The sequence below is a fragment of the Macrobrachium nipponense genome, chromosome 34 (genome assembly GCF_015104395.2).
Source record: "Macrobrachium nipponense isolate FS-2020 chromosome 34, ASM1510439v2, whole genome shotgun sequence".
NCBI classification, from domain to species: domain Eukaryota; kingdom Metazoa; phylum Arthropoda; class Malacostraca; order Decapoda; family Palaemonidae; genus Macrobrachium; species Macrobrachium nipponense.
In genome coordinates this window covers 477,573-497,759 of record NC_061095.1, presented here as the reverse complement: position 1 = coordinate 497,759, position 20,187 = coordinate 477,573, and the positions used below count along the sequence as shown (strand labels likewise).

The 20,187-nt window shown below is 34.8% G+C and overlaps 1 protein-coding gene across 1 annotated transcript in view; it reads right to left on the bottom strand.

The window, feature by feature from the left end:
* Positions 1 to 12,413: 12,413 nt before the first annotated feature.
* Positions 12,414 to 20,187, bottom strand: part of LOC135207742 (uncharacterized) — a 113,472-nt gene continuing 105,698 nt past the window's right edge. The window contains exon 4 of the mRNA XM_064239568.1: positions 12,414 to 12,612. Coding sequence (XP_064095638.1) covers positions 12,414 to 12,612 — 199 coding nt within the window. The remainder of the gene's footprint in view (positions 12,613 to 20,187) is intronic.

Genomic DNA, 20,187 nt, shown 5'->3' with positions numbered 1-20,187 from the left:
GCAAGCTTGTAGTCATTGTGATTTAATTGAAATATTATTCATTACACATTCTTAAGGTAATGTAATTGTAATTCCGAAAAATCTCTCTTTAATATAAATCGTAGATGTAATTGAAATTTGCTAAACGGATGACGACGTCATACTACAGATATGACGTCACATACCGAAATAATTCTTGGAAATCAATAAAAATCTAAATATTTCCTCATGTTTTCCTGATATATGTGGCACCAGACCCCATAATTTAGCTATGTAAAAATTTCAACATGGTTAAAAAGTCCGTCTTCCCTCTTTGACAACTGAAAGATGACGAACATATTATAAATGGGAGGAGCTTAGTGGCAGAAAACGTTCAAGCAAATATCCTGGGGGACTGTGGTATCCGAACACAAAGGGTGATTATGCCAATAGACCAGACGTGACGTTGATTGACAACATTAAGTAGAAAGTATCACTCATTGATGTCGCAATACCATGTGACACCAGAGTAGAAGAGAAATAAGATTGAAAAGCATCAAAGAGAGAGAGAGAGAGAGAGAGAGAGAGAGAGAGAGAGAGAGAGAGAGAGAGAGAGAGAATGACTTTGATGTCATAGTTTTATCTGTAAAGACTGAAATATGAATATGTACACTGATTCTGACCCTGCATATGAAAATGACCTTATGCACTCTACTAGCCAGTTCAAGTAGTGTCAAGGAATAGTGAGAATACAGACTTCGAAAAAAAATTATAAATAAATATATTCTACGGGTTATACAACGAATATTTGACTACAGCCTCAGGCATCATTTGAATAAAATTAAATTGACTTTCATAATTATCTATTATAGACATTCCAACCTTCGGTGATTTGTTCCGCAGTTTAAGCAGTAATGAGAACATTTTTATTATGAAAATAGACCTACATAAAATCACTGCACCTGAGGTAGTAATTACTTTTAATTTAACATGTTTAAAAGATGGTTTATTTCAAGAATAATTGTAAAAATAATGAAATAATAACAATAAAAATTAATATAGAATTAGAAATGAAAATGAAATATATTATATATAAATAAGATAATATTATTAAAATAAAGAAGTAATTAATAAATATATAAATAATAGAAATGTGTATAAAAATCGAATAATAATAAAAAAAATAAAATATAAAAATATATAAATATAAATACAATTTGTAAAATGATGATAATAAAATTTCAAAGTACAAATGATAAATATAAAAAATATAACCGAAAAATAATAGAATAATATTCATAATAAAAATAGGATTAGTAATAATAAAATTAAGACAATAATAGTAAAAATGAAAATTAAAATGGAATTAGCGATAACAAAAGTAATAATAATAAACATTATATAAGTAAAAATAACAATATTAAAATAATAATCACAACAAAAATAAAAATAAATAATAGATAAAAATAATTAAACTAAAAAGAAATTAATAAATATGACAGTAAAAATAATGAAATAATAATAAGGAAATCAAGAATAATAAGAATATGAATAAAAACAATAAAAATGAACAAAATAATACAACAAAAATAAAAATAATAAAAAAATAAATAAATAAGTAAAATTAATAAAAATAAAAATAAGGATAAAAAATAAACATAAAAGTACAAAAGTAATATATAAATTATAAAAATGCAAAATTCAAAATTATGAATAAAAATAAAAATAAATATAATAAAAATAAAAAAGATATTGATAACAATAATAAAAATGAAAAATAATAATAAAATAATAATAATAATAATAATAATAATAATAATAATAATAATAATAATAATAATAATAATAATCAATAATAATAATAATAATAATAATAATAATGACAAAAGTACTACAGAAGATGGATGCCGGGTACCAACTCAAGAAAAGAGGCAACAAAATCAACCATCTGATGTTCATGGACGACATCAAGCTGTATGGTAAGAGCATCAAGGAAATAGATACCCTAATCCAGACTGTAAGGATTGTATCTGGGGACATCAGGATGGAGTTTGGAATAGAAAAATGCGCCTTAGTCAACATACAAAAAGGCAAAGTAACGAGAACTGAAGGGATAAAGCTACCAGATGGGAGCAACATCAAACACATAGATGAGACAGGATACAAATACCTGGGAATAATGGAAGGAGGAGATATAAAACACCAAGAGATGAAGGACACGATCAGGAAAGAATATATGCAGAGACTCAAGGCGATACTCAAGTCAAAACTCAACGCCAAAAATATGATAAAAGCCATAAACACATGGGCAGTGCCAGTAATCAGATACAGCGCAGGAATAGTGGAATGGACGAAGGCAGAACTCCGCAGCATAGATCAGAAAACCAGGAAACAAATGACAATACACAAAGCACTACACCCAAGAGCAAATACGGACAGACTATACATAACACGAAAGGAAGGAGGGAGAGGACTACTAAGTATAGAGGACTGCGTCAACATCGAAAACAGAGCACGTGGGGCAATATCTGAAAACCAGTGAAGACGAGTGGCTAAAGAGTGCATGGAAGAAGGACTAATAAAAGTAGACGAAGACCCACAAATATACAGAGACAGGAGAAAGACAGAAAGAACAGAGGACTGGCACAACAAACCAATGCACGGACAATACATGAGACAGACTAAAGAACTAGCCAGCGATGACAATTGGCAATGGCTACAGAGGGGAGAGCTAAAGAAGGAAACTGAAGGAATGATAACAGTGGCACAAGATCAGGCCCTAAGAACCAGATATGTTCAAAGTACGATAGACGGAAATAACATCTCTCCCATATGTAGGAAGTGCAATACGAAAAATGAAACCATAAACCACATAGCAAGTGAATGCCCGGCACTTGCACAGAACCAGTACAAAAAGAGGCATGATTCAGTGGCAAAAGCCCTCCACTGGAGCCTGTGCAAGAAACATCAGCTACCTTGCAGTAATAAGTGGTACGAGCACCAACCTGAAGGAGTGATAGAAAACGATCAGGCAAAGATCCTCTGGGACTATGGTATCAGAACGGATAGGGTGATACGTGCAAACAGACCAGACATGACGTTGATTGACAAAGTCAAGAAGAAAGAATCACTCATTGATGTCGCAATACCATGGGACACCAGAGTTGAAGACAAAGAGAGGGAAAAAATGGATAAGTATCAAGATCTGAAAATAGAAATAAGAAGGATATGGGATATGCCAGTGGAAATCGTACCCATAATCATAGAAACACTAGGCACGATCCCAAGATCCCTGAAAAGGAATCTAGAAAAACTAGAGGCTGAAGTAGCTCCAGGACTCATGCAGAAGAGTGTGATCCTAGAAACGGCACACATAGTAAGAAAAGGGATGGATTCCTAAGGAGGCAGGATGCAACCCGGAACCCCACACTATAAATACCACCCAGTCGAATTGGAGGACTGTGATAGAGCAAAAAAAAAAACAAAAAAAAAAAAAAAAAAAAAAAAAAAAAATAATTAATAATAATAATAATAATAATAATAATAATAATATTATCACCTGCCTACCAATAATGTGGAAGTTACTAACATGTATCATCAGTGAAAGGCTATACAACTACCTAGAGGAGACAAACACCATCCCCCACCAACAGAAAGGCTGCAGAAGGAAGTGTAGGGGCACAAAAGACCAACTCCTGATAGACAAAATGGTAATGAAGAACAGTAGGAGAAGGAAAACCAACCTAAGCACGGCATGGATAGACTATAAGAAAGCCTTCGACATGATACCACACACATGGCTAATAGAATGCCTGAAAATATATGGGCCAGAGGAAAACACCATCAGCTTCCTCAAAAATACAATGCGCAACTGGAATACAATACTTACAAGCTCTGGAATAAGACTAGGAGAGGTTAACTTCAGGAGAGGGATCTTCCAGGGCGACTCACTGTCCCCACTACTCTTCGTAGTAGCCATGATTCCCATGACAAAAGTACTACAGAAGATGGATGCTGGGTACCAACTCAAGAAAAGAGGCAACAGAATCAACCATCTGGTGTTCATGGACGACATCAAGCTGTATGGTAAAAGCATCAAGGAAATAGATACCCAAATCCAGACTGTAAGGATTGTATCTGGGGACATCAGGATGGAGTTTGGAATAGAAAAATGCGCCTTAGGCAACATACAACAAGGCAAAGTTACGGGAACTGAAGGGATAAAGCTACCAGATGGGAGCAACATCAAACACATAGATGAGACTGGATACAAATACCTGGAAATAATGGAAGGAGGCGATATAAAACACCAAGAGATGAAAGACACGATCAGGAAAGAATATATGCAGAGACTCAAGGCGATACTCAAGTCAAAACTCAACGCCGTAAATATGATAAAAGCCATAAACATATGGGTAGTGCCAGTAATCAGATACAGCGCAGGAATAGTGGAATGGACGAAGGCAGAACTCCGCAGCATAGATCAGAAAACCAGGAAACATATGACAATACGCAAAGCACTACACCCAAGAGCAAATACGGACAGACTATACATAATACGAAAGGAAGGAGGGAGAGGACTACTAAGTATAGAGGACTGCGTCAACATCGAAAACAGAGCACTGGGGCAATATCTGAAAACCAGTGAAGACGAGTGGCTAAAGAGTGCATGGGAAGAAGGACTAATAAAAGTAGACGAAGACCCAGAAATATATAGAGACAGGAGAATGACAAAAGAATGACAAACAGAACAGAGGACTGGTACAACAAACCAATGCACGGACAATGCATGAGACAGACTAAAGAACTAGCCAGCGATGACACATGGCAATGGCTACAGAGGGGAGAGCTAAAGAAGGAAACTGAAGGAATGATAACCGCGGCACAAGATCAGGCCCTAAGAACCAGATATGTTCAAAGAACGATAGACGGAAATAACATCTCTCCCACATGTAGGAAGTGCAATACGAAAAATGAAACCATAAACCACATAGCAACGCCGAAATGCCCGGCACTTGCACAGAACCAGTACAAAAAGAGGCATGATTCAGTGGCAAAAGCCCTCCACTGCAGCCTGTGCAAGAAACATCAGCTACCTTGCAGTAATAAGTGGTACGAGCACCAACCTGAGGGAGTGATAGAAAACGATCAGGCAAAGATCCTCTGGGACTATGGTATCAGAACGGATAGGGTGATACGTGCAAATAGACCAGACGTGACGTTGATTGACAAAGTCAAGAATAAAGTATCACTCATTGATGTCGCAATACCATGGGACACCAGAGTTGAAGAGAAAGAGAGGGAAAAATGGATAAGTATCAAGATCTGAAAATAGAAATAAGAATATGGGATATGCCAGTGGAAATCGTACCCATAATCATAGGAGCACTAGGCACGATCCCAAGATCCCTGAAAAGGAATCTAGAAAAACTAGACGCTGAAGTAGCTCCAGGACTCATGCAGAAGAGTTGATCCTAGAAACGGCGCACATAGTAAGAAAAGTGATGGACTCCTAAGGAGGCAGGATGCAACCCGGAACCCCACACTATATAAATACCACCCAGTCGAATTGGAGGACTGTGATAGAGCAAAAAAATAAAAAAAAAATGAAAAACAATAATAATATTTAATGATAATTTTGAAAAAGAAAAAATAACATAAATAAAAAAGAAAGTAATTTAAATAAAAATGAAAATAATAAATATAAACAAAAATAAAAATAAAAATAAAAATGAAACGAATAATAATAATAATAATAATAATAATAATAAAATAATAATATAATAATAATAATAATAATAATAATAATAATAATAATAATAATAATAATAATAATAATCTAGAAGTTAGTAACAGATATCATCAGCGAAAGGCGGTACAACTTCCTATAGGATACAAACACCATACCCGCCAACAGATAGGCTGCAGAAAGAATTGTAGGGGCACAAAAAACCAACTCCTGATAGGCAAAATGGTGATGAAGAATAGTAAGAGTATGGGAAAACCAACCTAAGCATGGCATGGATCGACTACAAGAAAGTCTTCGACATACCACACACATGGCTAATAGAATCCCTGAACATATTTGGGGCAGAGGAAAACACCACCAGCTTTCTCAAAAATATAATGCGCAACTGGAATACAATACTTACAAGCTCTGGAATAAGACTAGGAGAGGTTAACTTCAGGAGAGGGATCTTCCAGGGCGACTCACTGTCCCCACTACTCTTCGTAGTAGCCATGATTCCCATGACAAAAGTACTGCAGAAGATGGATGCTGGGTACCAACTCAATAAAGGAAGCAACATAATTAACTATCTCATGTTCACGAACGGCATCAAGCTGTTTGGTAAGAGCATAAAGGAAATAGATACCTTTAATCCAGACTGTAAGTAGTATATATATCTGGGGATATCAGTATGGAGTTTGGAACAGAAAAATGTGCTTTGATCAAGATACAAAAAGGCAGAGTAACAAAGACTGAAGGGATAAAGGTACCAGATGGGAATAGCATGAAACACATATATGAGAGAAGATACAAATACCCGGGAATAATAGAAGGAGAGGGTATGAGAAATAAAAATGATAATGAAAAAATAAAATAATAATAATAATATAAAAGTAAAAATAACATCAATAAAAAATAAAATAAAACTAGAAACGAATAATAATAATAATAATAATAACAATAATAATAATATAATAATAATAATATAATAATAATAATAATAATAATAATAATAATAAAATATGAATATAATAATAAAAATATAAATTGCATAAAATTATATATAAAAATAATTTAATCATTAATAAAAAAATCAAAATAGAAATAAACAATGATAAATATAAAGTTATTCATGAAATAATAATAAAAATTCAAAATAAAAATAATAAAATTTAAATAAAAATAATGAAAAATAAAAACAATGAAAATAATAGTAATAATAATTTATAAACTTTTAAAATAAAATAATGATAAAACATATTAATACAAATAAGAATATAAATAAACTTATATGTAAAAATAATTCAAATTCAAAATAAAAACACAAATAACAAATAAAATACAAATAATGAAAATACAGATAAAAATTGAACAATAAATATATAGTACTAATTTTGAAAATAAAAAAATAACAAGAATAGAAATAAAAATAATGAAATAAAATGAAAATATAAATATTATAAATAAATCAATTATATATATATATAGAAATATATATATATATATATATATATATATATATATATAATTGATTTATTTATTATATTTATCATTTTTTATTTTTTATAGTTTTCATTTTATTATTATTTATATTTTCATTTTTATTTCATTATTTTTATTTCTATTCTTGTTATTTTTTTTATTTTCAAAATTAGTACTATATTTAGATTGTTTTTTCAAATTTTTGATCTGTATTTTCATTATTTGTATTTTATTTGTTATTTGTGTTTTATTTTGAATTTGAATTATTTTCATATAAATATAATAAATAAATAAATTATTATATATATATATATGTATATATATATATATATATATATATATATGAATAATTATCACATCGAACCGTGATCCATTTATATATCAAATCAAGCTACAAATGTCCTTTAATATCTAAATTCACTTTACCTCCCAAATGATATATTTTCATATATGTACCGAGGGGGAATTTTTTTTTTTTTTTTTTTTTTTAAAATTGATAATAATTTCGTCCCCCCATGGGATCGAACCACCGTCCAAGTGGACGGGGACGAAATCAGGACAGTCAGTGACGCTATCCAATCAGCCAACAGAGACGCTATAAGTTCATATCGATTCTGACCTTACAAATCACCCTCGATCTGGGCGCTTTCGTAATTAGAATCGATATGAAACCCCGTCTACCATGTTGGCCAATTCGAGCGTTTGACAGCACGTAGCCTTTTGTTATGAATAATTATCACATCGAACCGTGATCCATTTATATATCAAATCAAGCTACAAATGTCCTTTAATATCTAAATTCACTTTACCTCCCAAATGATATATTTTCATATATGTACCGAAGGGGAATTTTTTTTTTTTTTTTTTAATTGATAATAATTTCGTCCCCCCATGGGATCGAACCACCGTCCAAGTGGACGGGGGACGAAATCAGGACAGTCAGTGAATTTAGATATTAAAGGACATTTGTAGCTTGATTTGATATATATATATATATATATATATATATATATATATATATATATATATATATATATATATACATATAATATATATATATATATATATATATATATATCTATTATATATATATATATATATATATATATATATATATATATAATTGATTTATTTATTATATTTTATCATTTTTTATTTTTTATTCTTTTCATTTTATTATTATTCATATTTTCATTTTTATTTCATTATTTTTATTTCTATTCTCGTTATTTTTTTATTTTCAAAATTAGTACTATATATTTATTGTTCAATTTTTATCTGTATTTTCATTATTTGTATTTTATTTGTTATTTGCATTTTTATTTTGAATTTGAATTATTTTTCATATAATATATTCTTATTTGTATTAATATTTTATCATTATTTTTATCTTAATGTTTATTATTTTAATGTTTATTATATATATATATATGTGTGTGTGTGTGTATATATATGTATATATATAATATATATATATATATATATATATATATATATATATATATATATATATACACATACATACATATATCAATTCCTGCCTTGCTTCTATACTGTCTGTCCTGAAAGAGAGAGAGAGAGAGAGAGAGAGAGAGAGAGAGAGAGAGAGAGAGAGAGAGAGTGGGGAAGTAGTAGGGTGTGTACTTAATTACTATCAAATAATTTCCCTTCGCAGAACACCGAGAAACTCATATTCTCCTGAAACCTACGTAAGAAAAATTCTTTTACCAATTACGAAACACGAGACCTCAATTACTCAGTTTCGGGGAAAATGAAGACATGCTAGAGAGAGAGAGAGAGAGAGAGAGAGAGAGAGAGAGAGAGAGAGAGAGAGAGAGACCCTTCGAAGGCTTCTTTTCATTAAGAGGCAAGAAAATCCGATCTGCAGTATGGTTGTGGGTCCTATAGGAAATCTGACACCAGCGAAGGATAATCCAAGTGTATCGTGAAAGGCTGTGAGCACTGAGAGACTAAGAGTATAATACGTCTGCCTCATACTCTCACGCATCTATACATCTATGCACACAATTATGCTAATGACTTGGAAATAAAGTCGAAACCAGGAACAGGGCCTACAGCCAGTTTCTTTCATTTTGTCAGCTACGGCGATGTGTGTTCCACAAATCATGTGTCATGTGATTATAATCACACAGCCACACACATACACATAACCTACACACACACACACACACACACACACACACACATATATATATATATATATTATATATTGCTACTTTCAAAACGCATATATCTCCTCTTAGACTATAAAATGTTATGTAGAATTGTGCAACATTTTTCAGATTCCTAGTTAGCTTAGAATTAGGATGTTTTAAATGTGTGTTCAGATTTCGCATAACATAATGTAAAAGAATATATAACATAGAATGTAGAAAAAGAGAGAGATTTGCTTTGTCCGTTCGAAACTAAGAATGTTTCCCTATTAAGTCAACACGTTTGATTAGAGACCTCGAGGTCTTCGCTGTGTTTTGAGATTTCTCTCATCGCGTCTGATAAGGGACTTTTGTTTCGATCGATCGAGCAGGTACGTGTCTTTGTTGAGCAGAATCATTTCATACGCGTACCTCTTTGCTAAAGCCACTTGCAGATTTCACATTTTGTCTGTAAAGTTGCGTCACTTTCGAAGCTTCTGGAAAGAATTGTGTCCCAAAACGTTTTGTGTCACCTCCACTGTCCAGCTTCCTTAAGGAAGAGATTTTCATTGCATCTTAGAACTGCGTTCCATTCAGACACTTCTCTATCTCTCTCTCTCTGCCTCGCCATATCTGATATTAAAATAACGTAAAATGGTCACTCGTAACTTGTAGATTTCAGATTTGATATTTCTTAGAGTTTATTTAGTGTTATTTAGTGCTTTTTGCGGAATCTGAACAAACATTTTACAAGTGTGTGTAATGGTGCCTATTTCTGTGAATTGGTGAATTTTTTGAAGAAAGAAGTTGGTATACCAAGGTAAAGTGTGTTATATTTTTATTAGTTGCAACTAATAACTAATAGGAACAGAGGTTAACTAATAACTAATATCTAATGGTTATGATGGTTTGGTAAGAAACTGATAACTATTGGTTACGATGGTTTAGAGAACGAATAACTAATGGTTACAAAGGTTTGAGAGAAAAGATTTACATTTTTATACATTGCAAATTTTTGTGTTTTGTGTTTTTTTCATTTGAAGTGCATTTATCCATTTTCTTATTTAAGTGGTTTTTATGTATTGTGCATTTATCCATTTTCTTATTGAAGTGTGTCTTTTTATTTTATATTCTGTGTGATTAATACTTTTTGCAATTTTGGTATTTTCCACATTTTTCTGTGTTTTCGTTTGCATTCACAATTTAATTAACTTAGTTATTTTCATTACTTAATCGTTGCACAATTAATTGAATTTAACACTTGTGAATTAATTTGCATTTACTTAGAATTCTTTTCAAATTTTATTGTTGTTTAGCACTTGTGAATTAATTTCCAAATTTCAATTATCGCCTAACACTTTTGAATTTTGATTGAATTAATTTTCTTGAATTTTGTGATAAATTAATTTTGATTTAATTTTACTGAATTGATTCAAGAATTAATTGAACTTTACTTTGTTTTCAAGTAACAGTAATTTTCCCTGATATTGTGAATTTCACTTATAAATTTTGAGTTTAATAATAAATTTTTGTATTTAAAATATTTATAAGTGTTTTCTTTATTTTACACCAGTATTTAATTATGATTATATTGATGTTAGGTAGAAACATAGAGTGGTAATTGATCTGTTTTCCTTCAATTAACTTGAAGTGACTTAGAACCAGGGAAGTACTTAGCCTTTTGAAATCAGGGAAATACTTAGACTTTTAAAGTTGTTGATGGAGTGATGCCCTTTGATTAATTTGATTACTTACAAGATTACCTCACACCTGTTTTGATGGACTTAGTCTGATTTTCTGCAATACTGGTAAGTTGTTAAGGGATCACTGTTGCCCTTAGAGTATTCAGTCGTTTAGTACCTGTGATGAGGGTTCAGGTGTCTGGCTGTTGTGAGGTAACGATTAATGAATGGTAAGTGTAGTAACCAGATACTTGGCACTTGGTCACAATATATGTATATATATTATATATATATATATATATATATATATATATATATTATATATAATATATATATATATATATAATATTTTATGTGTCATGTATTATGTGATTATAATCACACAGCCACAACATATACATAACATTATATATATATATATATATATCATATATATATATATATATATATAATATATAAAAATATTGCTTCAACCGTACGAGCAACATACATCTTCCTGTGTGTGCATGTGTGTTGAAAAAACTTTTCGAGGGAATGAGTGTGTGTAATTATAATTATAATAAAACTTTTCTTAGTGTCCTTTTTGACTTCATTTCAGGACTAATTGAATTTATGAACTGAAGAAAAAAAAACACGCAATAAACATTCCCAAACTGACAAAACTCAGCACAAGAAGTGCATTTGAAAACCCAGAAAGAATTCTGTAGTATTAATTTTATTACGGAGTAAAAATTGAGAGAAAAAAAAGAAAGACTGATTATCTGTGATACATCCAGAAATATTATCACTACTCGTCCTCATATTTCTGCAATATGTCTATATCTGCCTCATATTTCTACAATGTCTAAATCTCATCATATTTCTAAAATATGTCTAAATGAGACAATCCCCAATAAGACCCCAGTGCCATCTTAAAGTATTCCTCACACCCACTACATAACCTGTATACAGAAATTCACTGAAATCCTATCGCCATCTTTCCAAGATATCCTGTTGCCAAACAAATAAAGAGAATGACACAGTCACCTAGCACAGAAGGAGGAGGAGGAGGAGGAGGAGGAGGAGGAGGAGGAGGAGGAGGAGGGAGGAGGCAGCCAAGTGCGTTGTTAAGTAGCCTGAGGATAATTCCCTTCTTTTTTTCATCTTTATAACGTCTTGTTCGCGATGCATACAAAAGAAGAATCTTGATTAGCGAGGGCTGTCCCCTTCTTGAATTAGGGGTGTCAGGGAAAATTCTATTTCCCCACGGGAACCTCTATGGGGATCTAGGGGGATATGGGAAGCTATGTGGGGATCTCTGGAGATATGGGAACCCTAAATGGACCTAGGAGGATATGGGAAGCTGGGGTTCTAGGGAGATGTGGGAACATCTGTGGGGATCTAGGGAGATGCAGGAGCCCCTATGGAGATCTAGGGAGATATGAAAACCTCTAAATGGGTTCTAGAGAGACGTGGGAACCAATCTGGGAATCTAGAGATGCGGGAGCCCATATGGAGATCTAGGGAGATGTGGGAACCTCTATGGGGATCTAAGGAGATGTGGGAACATCTGTAGAGATCTATGGAGATGCGGGAACCACTTTGGGAACCAAGGGAGATATGGGAACATCTGTAGAGATTTATGGAGATATAAGAACCACTTTGGGAACCTAGGGAGATGTGGGAACATCTGTAGGGAACTAGAGAGATGTGGGAACCTCCGTGAGGACTTGGGGAGGTATTCCATCAAGCCTTACCAACAGAAAACCACTGAAATAATAATAATAATAATAATAATAATAATAATAATAATAATAATAATAATAATAATAATAATAATAATAATAATAATAATAAGTGCAATACGAAAAATGAAACATAAACCACATAGCAAGCGAATGTCCGGCACTTGCACAGAACCAGTACAAAAAGAGGCATGATTCAGTGGCAAAAGCCCTCCACTGGAGCCTGTGCAAGAAACATCAGCTACCTTGCAGTAAATAAGTGGTACGAGCACCAACCTGAGGGAGTGATAGAAAAAAAAACGATCAGGCAAAGATCCTCTGGGACTATGGTATCAGGACGGATAGGGTGATACGTGCAAACAGACAGACCACGTGACGTTGATTGACAAAGTCAGAAGAAAGTATCACTCATTGATGTCGCAATACCATGGGACACCAGAGTTGAAGGGAAAGAGAGTGGGAAAAAAATGGATAAGTATCAAGATCTGAAAATAGAAATAAGAAGGATATGGGATATTGCCAGTGGAAATTGTACCCATAATCATAGGAATCTAGAAAAAACTAGAGGCTGAAGTAGCTCCAGGACTCATGCAGAAGAGTGTAATCCTAGAAACGGCGCACATAGTAAGAAAAGTGATGGGACTCCTAAGGAGGCAGGATGCAACCCGGAACCCCACACTATCAATACCACCCAGTCGAATTGGAGGACTGTGATAGAGCAAAAAAAAAAAAAAAAAAAAAAAAAAAAAATTAAATAATAATAATAATAATGTAAATAATAATAATAGCTCGTCCTTCCCCTTCGAAACCCAGCCAGCGATCCTCGAGGATTACCAGAAAGCTACCAACCTCATTGTTCAAGGATCGCCAATGACCCTCTCTCAGCGGAAGAAGGGCGTACTCGACGAAACCCTTGAGTTGTGCAAATTCGTTCGGGTTATGTTGGAAGAAGATCAAGTCTTTTAAATACTACTAGTTAAGAAGGCTTAGTGGTTGTGTATATTTCTTCAAAATTGTCTTCGGCTTTTGGCTTGTGGGAGAATTGATGTGTGGTTTTAGTCTTCTGTAAAAGAAAACTATCGCGCTGGTTTTGTCTGTTCACCCTTAAATCTAAAAAAAAAAAAAAAAAAAAACTATCGAGGCTAGAGGGCTGCACATTGGTATTTCGATCATCCACCTTCCAATCATCAAACATACCAAATTGCAACCCTCTCGAGTCCGTAGTTTTTATTTTATCTAAGGTTACATTTAGCCATAGATCGTGCATCTGGCAGCGCTTTCTGGAGGTGTATGTGACGTGCCCTAACTCTACCGCTTCTGGTGAGCAACTGAAAAGCCTACGGGTCATAGCTGATGGTTTTATACGGCATTATATTGGTACAAAAAACAACAATTACTTGTTAATATTTGCCTGAGATATTAAAATTTTCGGGCAGACATCCTACTATAATTAAACTTATTTTCATTTTAAAATAAGACAATATCTGGACTTCTGTAGGCAATCCTTTATCAATGGAACTCAAATACCTTCAGCAAATGCATTGTCATTTAATTAATCTGGTCTTATATAAAAAAACGACTCGTTCCCCCATCCACTGCGTAAATAATTCTCTCACCAATTACCGAGTTGTTAGTGAGAGGTACTTTGACAGAACTGTTCCTTCAACTAGAAGGGAGAAAATTCCCCTGGGGTAATTCCGCTTTCCTAATTAGAAAGAATAGGAGAGAGAGATGGAGAGAGAGAGAGAGAGAGAGAGAGATGGAGGTGAGAGGAAACGGGAGGAAGAGGAAGAACAAGGCGTGATCCGACCTCCAGCTTACTCGGGGCCCAGGCAAAAATCTACGGTCATACAAAGCGTTGTATCACCGGCGAAAATGAAAATAAATGAGCTATATCTTATTTCAGAAATGATTTTTCTGTTCTGTTTAACATTCACATTATTTATTTGTTACATTTTCATTCCAACAAATAAATCATAAATATTCTATCCTAAAATTCCTGTATCTTGAAATCAACGCGAAACACCTTTTCCAGACCTTTTGAGGCTTTCCTAACCCTGCCACAACAAGACCAACAACAGCAAAAACAACAACATCAACAACAACAAAGTAATTTGCAGGCTTACTCCCAGAACAAGCGAAAAGGAAACCTTCCTTCACTCTCGACTGCAACCCACCTTAGTCTGCTCACTACCAGGTATACAAAAGTTATTCACTACTCAGGTCTAACGTTTCCTGGCAGATTGAATAATAATATTCTGACCAATCTCCAAACTTAACAGACCCTAAAATTAGTCATTCCAGTGATTTTCCAGAACCTGCAAAGGTTCCAGTAACTCACTCAGCAGTCATCTCTGCTCTTCTTAAAGGCTAGACAATGATCATTATCATATCTATGTAATTAATATATCTTTCCAACTTCATGGCCCTAATGATATACAGAGAATACACAACTTAGAAAAAGAGACAACATGAATATAAGCTGTTTAAGCCTCATTTGATGCTAATTCTAGGCTCGCCGTGATTACCATTATACTTAGGTTAATTAATATATACATATTTCGATTTTGTAAAACTAATAATATACCAAAACGTTTTTTTTTTTTTGAAACAGGGAATACAAGACTCACATCAGACAAGAAGAATCAATACTCGAATACTCATTAGATGCTAAGAAGAAAATCCACGACCACTAGCAGTATCTAAAGAATTCCAGGGATATATCTTTTTTTTTTAGTCAGAATACAAATACCTCCTAGCCAGCCTACGATGGAACAAGGCCTCATTAACGTCAGATCATTTGGTCTTCAGGAGTAAGCCCCGTGTTCATAATGTGATTAAGGTCCGATTAATTAGACGATCTCCTCCTCCTCCTCTTCCTCCTCCTCCCTGATGACGCTGTTTTCAGAAACATTCGAGGATTGTCGTCACGCAAATCTGTTTAATTGTGGAAGGATTAGCATCGGATCCCCGATGAGGATCCACTCATGATTTTGCAGATTAAATACGTATTATTAATCATCCCCTAATGACTGATATTGATTATTTTGTACCGTAGGGTTGTGGTAGTTCAGCAGGTTAAGCTTTGACCTCCAAAGTGCTAGTGATGGAGAGCTTGGGGAGGAACTTAAAAGGCTACATGCTATATCATCAGTAGCCGACGCCTGGTTGCCCCAGGGCCTAGCGTGGGTGGTGAAGACATTGTGCAATAGTGTAGTAGTCTGCTCCTACCTATAGACCAGAGGTTCTAATATTCTTGGACATTTAGGAAGCAAGTTCCTCGCCTTAGGGGAAGACAATTCCATTAACAATATCCTTATGGTTTTTCACCTACTTCTTTTCGTGGAGAGAGAGAGAGAGAGAGAGAGAGAGAGAGAAAATAGGAGGCTTTCATTACGTCCGAATTTAAATGTTCAATGAGATGGAAAGGAAATTCGCAAAACGCTGTGAGTAACGGCGTACATCATTTAAATCAAATCCTCCGTAAATGGATACACGATCTCTCCAACTAATAACAATACTTCAACAATCTCCTTTCATCTTTGCAAGTCATTCGACGTCGCTCGCACCAATAGCGATAATGATTTGCAACGATGCAGACCCGACTTGCTACAAAAACATTCGCGTCTGAACTCAACTCAAATATACTCGAATCGTAATTATTGCCTTAATAAGTTACTGACAGCTATTTTGATTTTGTCATTCTGAAATTAAATGCAATTAAAAAGAAGGGAAAAAAAGGCGTACATTACAATTAAGTCATTCTTATTCAACATCTGCCATGATACATTGAAATATAATAATAATCATAATAATCAATAAAAATATAATAATAATAATAATAATAATAATAAAATATAATAAATACCACCCAGTCGAATTGGAGGACTGTGATAGAGCAAAAATAAAATAATAATAATAATAATAATAACGAGAAATATAAAGTACAAGAGAGGGGACTAAACAACACAATAGAAGATGTAAAACAGAGGCTTAAGGCCAAAGCACATAAGATCCAACGGTACATGAACAGGAAATAAGGGATACCAACAGAACAAACTATTCGGAACCAACCAGAAAAGACTATACAGCCACTAAGAGGGTAAGACAACCACCCAGAAATTCCTGAAGCCGAACCAAGTAAGAGACTCTGGGAAAACATAAGGAGCAATCCGGTATCACACAACAAACATGCAACATGGCTCCAGGAAGTCAAGGAAGAAGAAACAATGAGAATAAAACAAATATTCACAGAGATCACGACAGACACAGTCAGACACCAACTAAAGAAAATGCCAAACTGGAAAGCCCCAGGTCCCGATGAAGTCCATGGATACTGGCTCAAAAACTTTAAGGCCCTACACCCACGAATAGCAGAACAACTCCAGCATTGTATCTCAAATCACCATGCACCCAAATGGATGACCACAGGAAGGACATCCTTAGCACAAAAAGACATGAGTAAGGGAAATATAGCCAGTAACTACAGGCCTATCACCTGCCTACCAATAATGTGGAAGTTACTGACAGGTATCACCAGTGAAAGGCTATACAACTACCTAGAGGAGACAAACACCATCCCCCACCAACAAAAAGGCTGCAGAAGGAAGTGTAGGGGCACAAAAGACCAGCTCCTGATAGACAAAATGGTAATGAAGAACAGTAGGAGAAGGAAAACCAACCTGAGCATGGCATGGATAGACTATAAGAAAGCCTTCGACATGATACCACACACATGGCTAATAGAATGCCTGAAAATATATGGGGCAGAGGAAAACACCATCAGCTTCCTCAAAAATACAATGCGCAACTGGAATACAATACTTACAAGCTCTGGAATAAGACTAGCAGAGGTTAATATCAGGAGAGGGATCTTCCAGGGAGACTCACTGTCCCCACTACTCTTCGTAGTAGCCATGATTCCCATGACAAAAGTACTACAGAAGATGGATGCCGGGTACCAACTCAAGAAAAGAGGCAACAGAATTAACCATCTGATGTTCATGGACGACATCAAGCTGTATGGTAAGAGCATCAAGGAAATAGATACCCTAATCCAGACTGTAAGGATTGTATCTGGGGACATCAGGATGGAGTTTGGAATAGAAAAATGCGCTTAGTCAACAAACAAAAGGGCAAAGTAACGGGAACTGAAGGGATAAAGCTACCAGATGGGAGCAACATCAAACACATAGATGAGACTGGATACAAATACCTGGGAATAATAGAAGGAGGGGATATAAAACACCAAGACATGAAGGACGCGATCAGGAAAGAATATATGCAGAGACTCAAGGCGATACTCAAGTCAAAACTCAACGCCGGAAATATGATAAAAGCCATAAACACATGGGCAGTGCCAGTAATCAGATACAGCGCTGGAAGAGTGGAATGAACGAAGGCAGAACTCCACAGCATAGATCAGAAAACCAGGAAACATATGACAATACACAAAGCACTACACCCAAGAGCAAATACGGACAGACTATACATAACATGAAAGGAAGGAGGGAGAGGACTACTAAGCATAGAGGACTGCGTCAACATCGAGAACAGAGCACCTGGGCAATATCTGAAAACCAGTGAAGACGAGTGGCTAAAGAGTGCATGGGAAGGACTAATAAAAGTAGACGAAGACCCACAAATATACAGAGAAAGGAGAATGACAAACAGAACAGAGGACTGGCACAACAAACCAATGCACGGACAATACATGAGACAGACTAAAGAACTAGCCAGCGATGACAATTGGCAATGGCTACAGAGGGGAGAGCTAAAGAAGGAAACTGAAGGAATGATAACAGCGACACAAGATCAGGCCCTAAGAACCAGATATGTTCTAAGAACGATAGACGGAAATAACATCTCTCCCATATGTAGGAAGTGCAATACGAAAAATGAAACCATAAACCACATAGCAAGCGAATGCCCGGCACTTGCACAGAACCAGTACAAAAAGAGGCATGATTCATTGGCAAAAGCCCTCCACTGGAGCCTGTGCAAGAAACATCAGCTACCTTGCAGTAATAAGTGGTACGAGCACCAACCTGAAGGAGTGATAGAAAACGATCAGGCAAAAATCCTCTGGGACTATGGAATCAGAAACAGATAGGGTGATACGTGCAAATAGACCAGACGTGATGTTGATTGACAAAGTCAAGAAGAAAGTATCACTCATTGATGTCGCAATACCATGGGACACCAGAGTTGAAGAGGAAGAGAGGGAAAAGATGGATAAGTATCAAGATCTGAAAATAGAAATAAGAAGGATATGGGATATGCCAGTGGAAATCGTACCCATAATCATAGGAGCATTAGGCACAATCCCAAGATCCCTGAAAAGGAATCTAGAAAAACTAGAGGCTGAAGTAGCTCCAGGACTCATGCAGAAGAGTGTGATCCTAGAAACGGCGCACATAGTAAGAAAAGTGATGCAACTCGGAACCCCACACTATAAATATCACCCAGTCGAATTGGAGGACTGTGATAGAGCAAAAAAAAAAAAAAATAATAATAATAACCTGCACTGCAGATGTAAATAAACAAAATAAGTTAGAGCAGAATATTCTAAGGAGTTTTACTTTCCTTTATATCCAACCCTGACCCACAATGCACCACTAATGCGACCTGAGGCTAGTGACGTCACTTCATTCAAACCGTGATTTAAGGAGCTAAAATGGTCCCCTGCCCTTTGGCTAATCACGCGTCGAAACAAATGAAGATAAAAATATAAGAGATTCCTAAAACACACGAGATTACAAGTGCTTAGGTATGGGACTGTGATAGCTTAGATATAAAGCCTTCCGTTGCTGACCTCTGAATGGAATGACCTTTTGTGATAAGGGTTAGAGTAAAGGTTAATGAGGTCAGGTATGACGTCATCGTGACCTCGTGGGATTTCTTTGCTGATATGAATTTCAATATATTTTCTAACGTTACTAATGGTCCATAAGAGGATGATGAGGTGAAATAATTCTTTGTTTTTAATATATATATATATATAGATATATATATATATATATATATATATATATATATATATATATATATATAGTATATATATTCATCCTGCACAAATATTGTATTGTTTTTCAAAACAAAAACATTTATTATTTCTAAATAGATCTGTTATGTTTTCCCCATTTTTATATTCCTCATTTATGTTACTCTCACCTAAATCTTCAGTGTTATATTTGGTCATTATTCTTCATGGAGAAGGGGGCGGGGTTGGTGGGGAAGTGCCCAGGTGCCCCCCCCCCCCCACCCCCCCCCCCCCAACCCCCTAACTGGATCCGCTATTGCGGGGAGGTTTAAATGGAAGAGGGGGAAGCTTTGATCTAATTTGCATTTATTTTTCGATGATAAAGCAGAACTTTAAAATATCAAAAGAGGAAAAACTTATGACATCCTACGGGGAGGAACGTCATAATTCCAGCCAGTGGATGGAAAGGCGTAGCAAT